Here is a 12,090-nt window from a genome sequence, read left to right as displayed (position 1 = left end):
TTGAATTTGGTTTGTTAATTCATTTAATAGAAAAAGCTTAAAAAGTTTAAAGTTCAAATTATCTCAGATTTTTTATTTAGTTTCATATTAAATGAAATAAAATATTCGTGTAATAAATAATTCGTTACTTAATAGTGTTATTTGTACAAATAAAGGATATTTACATGTTTTTAATCGATTGCTTCAGCAAATGTCTTGAAATATCGAAATTTATATTTGAACTATTAAGTAAAATCCATCTCTACTGAAGTATATTCTTTAATTTATAAATTTTCGTCGATGTATAAAAATTTGGTACATTAAACCATGAATACAGTAGATTCTCTCTCAATCGGGAATATGAGGCGAAATGTCATCCGGTTTAGCGATAGAATTGAGCGTCAAAGCCTTTGTAAATTCCACAAAAAGTGCTCAATTATAAAGAATCACGATAAAATAGGAAGAACTATAGCGAATTTGAGCGAATTAGCTTCATAATTAAACGTGAAAATTGTCAACAAAATTTGTCGCCCGATTGAAAAAGAGCCGATTGAGTGAGAGTCTACTGTAATTATATAAATTTTATCATATCGCTCCTTGGAAATTACAATTCATTTTGCCAATTAATTTTGAGCAACTTTTCAAAAGATAGCATGTAAAATTCAACTTTGTGTAAATAATTATCTAATTCAAATGTCTCAACAAAAACAATTTATTTCTTTTCTAAATGAGCATTGATATGAACATCGAAATTTGGATTGGTTTACCTTTCAAAATATGTTTTTGCCTGAGTTAGCTCTCTGTTATTTTAAATGATGCGCAAATTTTTGTGAAATAAGAATCACAAAAGGATCGAGTTGCTTGATCGAGTTGAGCCCCTTGTCTCCAAATGTATGAACGGTTAATCTATTTTATGTCCCTTTATTTCTAACAAATTGCGCATGCAATGAAATTAAAGTAAAATTTTGAAAAATATTTCTAATAGCAAAATTTAGTAATTCATAATATCTGAAATTTGTTAAATTCTCTTTCTAAGTAGGGGTAAGTGGGATACCTTTAAACTCGAGCAGCTTTAAAATTGGGCTTTTTTCGCTTTTTCCTATTTTTAAATGAAATTATTACGATATAATTCAGCTCAGCAAACCAATTACGAAGGTACATTGTGATAAGGTTCAATTCCATTTAAAAATGGGAGAAGAAAGCCCATTTTCAAATCTGTCCCACTTCAAAGGTGCCCCACTTCGCCCTAAATGCGTTATATTTCAAATTCGTAAAAAGTGAGTTAGGGGGAAGTGGGTCACCTTTGAAAGTGGAGCACCTTTGAAATTGGGATTTTTGTCCCATGTTTAAATAGAATTGAGCCATATCATAATGTAATTTAGCTTCCCAGTCTGTTTGTGCAGCTAAATTATACACGATAAGGCTCAATTTTATTTAAAAAATAGGTGAAAAATCACAATTTCAAAGGTGCCCCACTTTTAAAAGTGCCCCACTTCCCCCTATCACTTGTAATCTCCAAAGAGAGATATGGAAAATCTTGGTTTTATTAAAAGAAACAAGACTGCGAGTTTCATATTTGATTTGTTGTAATAAAGATTATCGCACAACAAAAATTATTTTAAAAAATATGTAAAATTAGAGGTTGATTTATAGTGTAAAATTTAGTTTGGAATTTTGAGATTTCCTGTCTATTTCAAATGGGAAAAGAGACAAAAGGAAGACTGCGAGGAAATACAAGCTTTAGAGTCCAAACAGATTCAGGCTGATCATTGAGAATCAAAGGCACGTTTATTAGGTGTGATTCCTTCATAATCACACCTATTTTCAATACAATCAACCGCCGAGGAATTTGTCGTTCACCTCGTAAAATTTGGTAGTCGAGATTTATCTCAAATTGTTATACACTGAGGACTTAGGATCATCAATTAGATATTCTTTGCATAGATTTCCTGTACAAAAATCATTGAATATTCTCAAAGATCATCTTCAGTCTATTTGTGTCCTTATGCGCAAGCTTACTTCTTCGTGTTTTTTTTTTGCCCATATAAAATAGTAAGAAAATTTAGAAATTACGAACTAGATATGTTTACGAATTACGTCATTTAATACCATTATTTTTCCTTTTTATGTATAGATCAACAGAATTGACTACATTGCCTTTAAGTCCTGCAAAAACACAAAAATTGAAAAATACTATGTGCTGTTACAATTATGGGTTCCAGTTGAACATATAATTTTTAAAACATTAATAAAATAAATTTATCAGACCAATTGTTACTTCAAGACGCAGTACTATTGAGCAATAAAAAATTAAATTAGGTCAGGATTTAGAATCGTATGATTAAAATTTTCAGGATTTTGAATTGTATGATTCAAATTTTCAGGATGTTGAATTGTATGATTAAAAATTGTAGACTAAAATTAGAATTTATTCTAATTATTTGCTGACTGAATTTCATTTCTTACTCATTAAAGTTTCTTGCATTATTTTTAATAACATTTAAATTCCAGATAATGAAAGGGATAGCAAGAAATTGATATGTTTATTATTTATCCCTTTAATTGTTATTATGGATTATTTAGAGTTTTAAATTACAATACAAATTAAACTAATTTAATTTGAATGAAATAATCACTACAAGTGTATAAATTGAAAATTTTACCTCTTATCTCTATATGAAATTGCCCCACGCTTCTCTTAATAAAAACACAAACCGGCAAACGAATAATTATATTAAGTGTCCAATAAAACATCATATATTTTATTGTTGAAATAGCGTGTTTGTAATGAAAGTAAAACGTAAAAAAGACATTTTTTGCAGTCAAATATTAGAAATTATTCAAATAACTCTTTCGTTGAATTTTCACATTACAAGGACTGTTTATTTTAATAGTTTATTTAAGTCATATTGAAGATATATATGCAGAAGTTTCCTAAAATTGGAAAGGCACTCTTATTATCTAATTCAGCCATTCGCAAAATTATCTCTGTCACGGTCGAAATGATACAAAAATCTTGGCATTTGAGGCGTTTTTTGTGATCTCCTCCCAAATGAAACTGAATGGTTTTTCGTCTAATATCGCACATATGTCTTTCCCACTACTATAGGAGTGCCTATAAAATTTTTAAAGTATATTATTTCCTAATTGACCGATTTCTGATGAAAGATTTTCTAAAGCCCAGAGACAAGAAAAAAAACCGAGTTAATTGGCATATGTTAAGGCTAATAACGACAATGGACTACAAATTGGTGTGCTTATGCTAGAGAGAATCACTTTGGTGCAATAAAAGTGATATATGCGACAGATGAGTGATATCTCAATAATCTCCTTCCTATAAACTGACATAATGACGATGCCATCAATATTCTATAAATTATCTGCAAACGACGACAATTGAATGGAAATTATGCAATCAATTCACCGTGTAACGAGTTACGCGACACAATCTTTCCTGTATTTACGATGCGTTTTTAGGTGGATTGTTGCAGAAAAACTTGTTTCCAACTGTCCAGTAAACGGAACTAGAGATGCAAAAGACAATTTTGAGATCGGAGCACCGCACATGCTCCGATGAGCACTGACCAGGGAACAAGAAGGGGCGCAAAATTGAGGAGAAGACAAGTTTGTCTCTTTGGTCTTCAAACGCAATTATATGGGTGTTTCCTCACTTGTTCTTCTCTTCTTCCTCGATTTCCCCTGGAGTTGAGATTGTGGGTTACACATTTCATTATACCGGATACTTTCGAGTAGAAAGCAAATACGCATTCTTTGTGCTCTTCATCCTATTCTAAAAACCTTCAGGTGTTCCTTCAAGTGAATCCACCAGCAGGAAATGAAGTCATATTCTCTCCTTCTAAAGGCATTCTGTTCCTCATTCATACTCTAACGATCTTTGCTCAAAATGAACAACATTTTCCCACACAACACATCCAGGTATTGCTGATGAGCATATATTTTACATAAAAAAAATCTGAGGATGAAATTCAATTGTTAAAAGGTGGAAGAGATTTTATGGCAATTTTTTTAATTATAAAAAGATAGAGATCATATTTCACTTTTATTGCTCGAGCTCTACGGAAAGAACAATATTTATATGTGTTTTCTTGATTTTTCGATATACTTATTGAATTACGTTTTGCACTCTTTATATAAGCCATATTTTGCCATTATTATTTGGATTCGATGTTGTGCAAGGTTAAACGGTGAGATATAACGACTTAGGGTCTTTTGGTGAACTCCCTATAAACGAGAGAAATGTGACATATTTAGCTTAGGGAAAACTGGGGCACCACCAAACACGGAGTACCACCAAACAGTAATTTTTATTTCTAAACTACTTGGACTATCTCGATCATTTCTTTTGTGGACAAGCGTCCCTATAATGCCTATAAATTTCTATAAGTCCTGTCCTCTGAAGTCGAATATCCGTTTAAAAAATCGCAGTGTTTGGTGCTATTCCGTGTTTGGTGGTGCTTCAGTTTCCCCTATACCCTTTTCATTTTACGGAAACAATTCCAGCTACTTTTTCTATTTGTGGATACATTTTAAAGAGAATAGCTACTTTTTCTCTACGCCGTTTATCGTGTTTAATAACTCTACTAAGCAATGACCTTGAACCCTTTCTCCTTTTAGTTTTGTTAACACTAACTTCTTTACAATGGTTAAACCTTCTCGTTGGTAGATGAATTGACATCATGGTTAGGATTTGAGTTACCCCTTCGGGAGGGGTATCCTAGAGGATTACTAATAAGAGTTTCTTCATATGGGATGATCGTAGGGATTAAATCGTATAGCGATTAACCTCGAGCTGCCAAGACGTTCATCTACGCGATTGTCTTAAGGGCTTTTGCCATTACAAATTCCCTAAACGATCTAAGAAAACTTTAATAAAATTATAGAACGTATTTCTTAAATGTTTGGGATACATTTAGATTTATTCGAAAGGTCTTTCAGTCCTGGCCATATTTCGACTAATTTTATTATCTGGACAACCTTTTCTCGTTTGTTTCGTTGTTAATTTTTAACTTCATTTTTCCTAAAAAATATGTTTTTTCTCGAATTATGCTTGCATTTCCAAACAATTGAAATGTACAATTGTTAAAGAACTTTTCTAAACCTGGAAAACCACAAAATTAAATGTCTTACACGCCTTGCGGAGAATAGAACACGGAATTTAGACTTTACGTTTAATCTTGTTCTCAAATGTTGCCAATTTCTAAATAGCAAACAACACAAAACAACATCACTGATTTTTAAGAGTTAAGGTTTAATTGCTCAAATTCAAACCATCCTAAGTGGCTAAATGTTTTTTAATTAAATCGTCTTGTTATAAAACTTCTAAACTATAAATAAATAAACTAAATAAACTATATGGCCAACTCTTATGTTTTGGACACACGACTTAAGCTGAGAAACGGCTTAGAGTAATTAAATCAAAATAATGATTAGGCTACATTCCTATCAGTTTCCCACTAAGCCGTCTCTCAGCTCAAGCCATAAATCTGTCTAGGAGGTTTGAAAAATTCAAAACTCCAAAATACCAGTATTCTGCGAAGTCTTATTCTTTTATTTGTATGAGAAATAATTTAGCATAATCACCATAATGCTTTTCTATTAAAAAGAAATCATCTAGCAGCATAATCGTTTTCATTCTATTCAAAGAACTCTTATGTCCCCGTCTAACGTTTGCATAAGAAAAATTAATCTAAGCGAAAGATCCAACATTCATTTCACTAATTGCATCGATCAAAAGTTGTACAAGTTCCCAAAATTAATCAGTCATCAAGGTTTAATCTAAAACTATTATCTAGAGGTATTTATGTAAAATAAAATTTTAAATTTAATAATAGTTTCTTACTGAACATATGTAGAAAAAATTATCAGTTTATCGTGAAGGGAAATAGTAAAACATCATTATTAACTAATTATCATAGTCCAGCAAAATATCAATGTCTGTCAATGCGTTGTGAAGATAGAAAATCATAAGAGAACTGAAGGAATTCATTTATATATGGGTGTGTTATTACACAGAAAAAATCCTATAAGAAACATCATACAACTTCCTCTTCGTCGCTTCCGAAATAAAACTGGGATTTTTACAACTTCCACTTGACTTACATTGACTCGAGACTTTCATTTTCTAACGACATGTCCCGTTCGGATGGTGATTACTTTAAATTTAATTTTCTGCACATGTCGCCATTCAATACCTATTGAATTTTGTTCATTATATTCATACAATGATGATGTATTAGATTTCGGAGAAAGTAAAAATGAATATTAATTTTCAATAAAGTATTTTTTGCCATCATCTCATTCATCGTTTTCTTGCAATTTTCTCAGACAATTCTCCTCAATAGACTTGCGAGGAAATCGCTGGAATTTCGAAGTGGCTCAATTTCAAAGCATTTTGAAGAGCTATTCATACAGATGGTTAAAAACATATTTTCAGGAGTGTTTGTACTGTGTTCATTTTTTGTGAATTATGTTGCAATATTTTGACATACTTCCTTCAACAGAAGTGCGTCAAAAGAAATTCAGCATGCACATAAATATCCAAAAAAAAGTTATATATAGCTTTCGTAAAGTGCTATACCCGCCTCATTATTTCTATAATACATCACCTCGATTTATTGGGCAATTTAAAACAATTCCAACATGATTGTGGTAAATTATAAAAATTGTGTATTTATTATTTACAACCAAAATGATAAATTATTTCTGTGGCCTTTGGAATCTCAATATTGTATTTGGCTCTGACCAGAAGAATTTAAAAAAAAAAAAAAAATGCACAACACCTATTTTCACTAAAGTATTATACAATACGTTGAAGAAGAAATGAAGAAGCTCCCGCAGTGTGAGGAAATATCATGAATTGAGCGGTACTTTCAGATATCACAATACTGAAATTACCAGTCTTGTGTGATTTTTCACAGATTTGCTTTTAAACTCACTTTCTCATAATTACTATGCAAACGGTGATATAATTTCAACTGTTTAGTATATTTTGTCCAACATTTGCCATTTATCTAACCCAAAAAGAAAGAATCACCATTCCACTTGAGATACATTTCAAAACCAATAAATTTATTTTACAATCTCCACTTGTGACACGTTTTTAGAATACTTCTAATACAAATCGCTCATCCCATTCCCTAGCATTACAGCTTAACAGGCAAAGAAAATTAAATTTGGTTAGTAAGCGCACAAGAACGCCTTTTAAATTTGAAAAGTTTTATGAAATCTAAATCCATTTCCCATTTTTTCTAAATACATTTTCATAAAAATTTCACTGCATTATATTACTTTTAGAAAGTTGAGGTAGGATAATTGTACCAAATTTCGGCATAGTTGTATTCAACTGCCAAAGTCTTAAGTTTGAAATGTAATATTTTTAATACGAATTGATTTTTTTGTTATTTCTTTTTAAGGAGCATTGCTTGGATTGGAAATTGGAACCTTGTAGATATTTTATCGTCTTTGCTTTAAAAAAAAGCTTTGCTTTAAGGCGTCTACACATTGGGAGCAATTTTCGTCAAAAATTGCGTTTTTGACAGAAATTTGACGTTTCCCCCTACAACGCTGCAGGGAATTTCCTTCAAAAAAGCAATTTTTGACGAAAATTGCTCCCAATGTGTAGAGGCCATTAAAGAGATAAATTGTTATAGATTTTAAATTTTGCTAAATTAAACCCCTTAACCTGAACAACAAAAAAGCTATATCTATATGTGATTTATTTTGATTCTAAAGTTAGAAAATTTTACTTAACAAATGACTGGCTAGAATCTCTTAAAGGTAATAAAGTTATTTTTTTTTTGTCATCAGCGTTGTTGTAGTTTTACATTTTCATTCAATTTAGTTTAAAAAGAATGGAATTCACTTTAAAAAATTCATAGTTTTCATAAAGATATTTAAAAGATATTTCTTTTAGTGGAAGATAACATTTCAGTATAGATAGAAAATTTAGTTAAGTTGTACTGCACCTACACAAATTGTATTGAAAAGATTGTGTTCAAAGATTCCATTCAATAGTACTTCACCTCAAAATTATTATAACTCTTAAGAACACATATTTGAAGGTCAACTTTTCCTTCAATTATTTCTTTATAATACTTTATCTACAAAAATTGTAATCGTGTAAAATAATAATATATATTAATAATAAATTATATAATAGTGTAAAATAATTGATGACACCAAATATTTAATTGCTTGGAGATAAAGTATTAGGAGAATTCGGAGAACCTGAACAAGTTTACCAATAAAAATGTTTTAAAAGGCATTTGCTCCTAAAGTGTTAGTTCGAAACTTGTTTGTTAAATTTAAATTTAACAAATTTAAATTTATATTTAACAAACAAGTTTCGAACTAACACTTTAGGAGCAAATGCCTTTTAAAACATTTTTATTGGTAAACTTGTTCAGGTTCTCCGAATTCTCCTAATACTTTATCTCCAAGCAATTAAATATTTGGTGTCATCAATTATTTTACACTATTATATAATTTATTATTAATATATATTATTATTTTACACGATTACAATTTTTGTAGATAAAGTATTATAAAGAAATAATTGAAGGAAAAGTTGACCTTCAAATATGTGTTCTTAAGAGTTATAATAATTTTGAGGTGAAGTACTATTGAATGGAATCTTTGAATGATATCTAAAATGGCATTTAAAACAGACTCAAATAAATTAGTTCCCAACTAACAAATTTAACAAATTTAAATTTATATTTAACAAACAAGTTTCGAACTAACACTTTAGGAGCAAATGCCTTTTAAAACATTTTTATTGGTAAACTTGTTCAGGTTCTCCGAATTCTCCTAATACTTTATCTCCAAGCAATTAAATATTTGGTGTCATCAATTATTTTACACTATTATATAATTTATTATTAATATATATTATTATTTTACACGATTACAATTTTTGTAGATAAAGTATTATAAAGAAATAATTGAAGGAAAAGTTGACCTTCAAATATGTGTTCTTAAGAGTTATAATAATTTTGAGGTGAAGTACTATTGAATGGAATCTTTGAATGATATCTAAAATGGCATTTAAAACAGACTCAAATAAATTAGTTCCCAACTAACAAATTTAACAAATTTAAATTTATATTTAACAAACAAGTTTCGAACTAACACTTTAGGAGCAAATGCCTTTTAAAACATTTTTATTGGTAAACTTGTTCAGGTTCTCCGAATTCTCCTAATACTTTATCTCCAAGCAATTAAATATTTGGTGTCATCAATTATTTTACACTATTATATAATTTATTATTAATATATATTATTATTTTACACGATTACAATTTTTGTAGATAAAGTATTATAAAGAAATAATTGAAGGAAAAGTTGACCTTCAAATATGTGTTCTTAAGAGTTATAATAATTTTGAGGTGAAGTACTATTGAATGGAATCTTTGAATGATATCTAAAATGGCATTTAAAACAGACTCAAATAAATTAGTTCCCAACTAACAAATTTAACAAATTTAAATTTATATTTAACAAACAAGTTTCGAACTAACACTTTAGGAGCAAATGCCTTTTAAAACATTTTTATTGGTAAACTTGTTCAGGTTCTCCGAATTCTCCTAATACTTTATCTCCAAGCAATTAAATATTTGGTGTCATCAATTATTTTACACTATTATATAATTTATTATTAATATATATTATTATTTTACACGATTACAATTTTTGTAGATAAAGTATTATAAAGAAATAATTGAAGGAAAAGTTGACCTTCAAATATGTGTTCTTAAGAGTTATAATAATTTTGAGGTGAAGTACTATTGAATGGAATCTTTGAATGATATCTAAAATGGCATTTAAAACAGACTCAAATAAATTAGTTCCCAACTAACAAATTTAACAAATTTAAATTTATATTTAACAAACAAGTTTCGAACTAACACTTTAGGAGCAAATGCCTTTTAAAACATTTTTATTGGTAAACTTGTTCAGGTTCTCCGAATTCTCCTAATACTTTATCTCCAAGCAATTAAATATTTGGTGTCATCAATTATTTTACACTATTATATAATTTATTATTAATATATATTATTATTTTACACGATTACAATTTTTGTAGATAAAGTATTATAAAGAAATAATTGAAGGAAAAGTTGACCTTCAAATATGTGTTCTTAAGAGTTATAATAATTTTGAGGTGAAGTACTATTGAATGGAATCTTTGAATGATATCTAAAATGGCATTTAAAACAGACTCAAATAAATTAGTTCCCAACTAACAAATTTAACAAATTTAAATTTATATTTAACAAACAAGTTTCGAACTAACACTTTAGGAGCAAATGCCTTTTAAAACATTTTTATTGGTAAACTTGTTCAGGTTCTCCGAATTCTCCTAATACTTTATCTCCAAGCAATTAAATATTTGGTGTCATCAATTATTTTACACTATTATATAATTTATTATTAATATATATTATTATTTTACACGATTACAATTTTTGTAGATAAAGTATTATAAAGAAATAATTGAAGGAAAAGTTGACCTTCAAATATGTGTTCTTAAGAGTTATAATAATTTTGAGGTGAAGTACTATTGAATGGAATCTTTGAATGATATCTAAAATGGCATTTAAAACAGACTCAAATAAATTAGTTCCCAACTAACAAATTTAACAAATTTAAATTTATATTTAACAAACAAGTTTCGAACTAACACTTTAGGAGCAAATGCCTTTTAAAACATTTTTATTGGTAAACTTGTTCAGGTTCTCCGAATTCTCCTAATACTTTATCTCCAAGCAATTAAATATTTGGTGTCATCAATTATTTTACACTATTATATAATTTATTATTAATATATATTATTATTTTACACGATTACAATTTTTGTAGATAAAGTATTATAAAGAAATAATTGAAGGAAAAGTTGACCTTCAAATATGTGTTCTTAAGAGTTATAATAATTTTGAGGTGAAGTACTATTGAATGGAATCTTTGAATGATATCTAAAATGGCATTTAAAACAGACTCAAATAAATTAGTTCCCAACGGTAAAAAAAGTTGTATTTATCTCGAAATGGAATCAGTTGGATGGGTGAAGTGTGTGGGAAAAGTCGGAAGCTAAATTCTATGATATAGTCATTAACATTCAGAAAATTTTCACAGATTGTTAGAATGCACGAGAATAACTGCAAAAGAACTGCAGCTGGAGGGAAGAACATAAAAGTTAAAATAAAAATACATACCTATAATTTGGGTTTAGAAAGGTTTTTATGGCATTCTTGGCATAATTAAGTGGACCAAAAGTCGTAGGCAAACATGCAGTTTTTGAATTAAAATTCACACAGAGACAATTCTTGGTCTTTCACAATGAATGAAAATTAAGACTTTCCTAAACAGAATCGATTCATGTAAGACGCCCACGCGACATACAATAAATGACAATTTCAATATTAATGAGAGCCACACGACTTTATTGCACAATTTGCAAAACCTTTCATTGAAAACGATGCCGCAGGGATAGATTTGAAAAATGCTCAATCACTTGTATCTCCAATTGGAAATTCATTTATAGCTGCTAAGAAAAAAACTTTGAACGAAGAGTTCATTAAAAAAAAAAGAAAAACTGTTAATTTTCTTAATTGTCGTTCATTAGACTTGCTCAACATGGAAGATAACACGGCATCCACGTCTTCGGCGGAAACTCACACTTTGGAGGCGAACTATCCATTCAAAAATGAAGTGTCCCTCTCCATTGGCAGTGAATCATCCACCAGTGACAATACCGCCGCTCCAACACCATCACCACGTAACAATTACCAAACTGAAGTGGTAATTCCGCCTCTGGAAGAAGTAGCCCTCACCAAATCAGATGACACCTATGATGGCAAAATTGGTTTGGACAATCCCGGCTATGAGCACGAACAGCCTAAACGACCTCTAAGCTCCTTTGGACAGAACGGTCTCACAGAAGCCAGTCTTAATTCCACCAAACCCCAAAATGGAAAGAGTGTCGATAAACCTCTGGCAGGTGAGCAATTGTTTGCTCTTCATTTTTTTTTCTGGGTCCCTCAAGAGGAAATATTCATATAGTGAAAGACCTCTTTAAGTTCTTGTTTTACA

General features: G+C 29.7%; 1 protein-coding gene across 2 annotated transcripts in view; it reads left to right on the top strand.

The window, feature by feature from the left end:
• LOC129809416 (uncharacterized) overlaps positions 1-12,090 on the top strand; it is a 58,290-nt gene that overhangs the window by 33,293 nt on the left and 12,907 nt on the right. For both annotated transcript variants that reach the window (XM_055859227.1, XM_055859228.1), the window contains one exon: positions 11,624-11,998. In XM_055859227.1, coding sequence (XP_055715202.1) covers positions 11,635-11,998 — 364 coding nt within the window. In that variant the 5' untranslated portion in view covers positions 11,624-11,634. The remainder of the gene's footprint in view (positions 1-11,623; positions 11,999-12,090) is intronic.

This window comes from Phlebotomus papatasi, chromosome 1 (assembly GCF_024763615.1).
Source record: "Phlebotomus papatasi isolate M1 chromosome 1, Ppap_2.1, whole genome shotgun sequence".
Lineage (NCBI taxonomy): Eukaryota > Metazoa > Arthropoda > Insecta > Diptera > Psychodidae > Phlebotomus > Phlebotomus papatasi.
The sequence above is the reverse complement of the archived record's forward strand: the minus strand, read 5'-3'. Positions and strand labels throughout refer to the sequence as shown.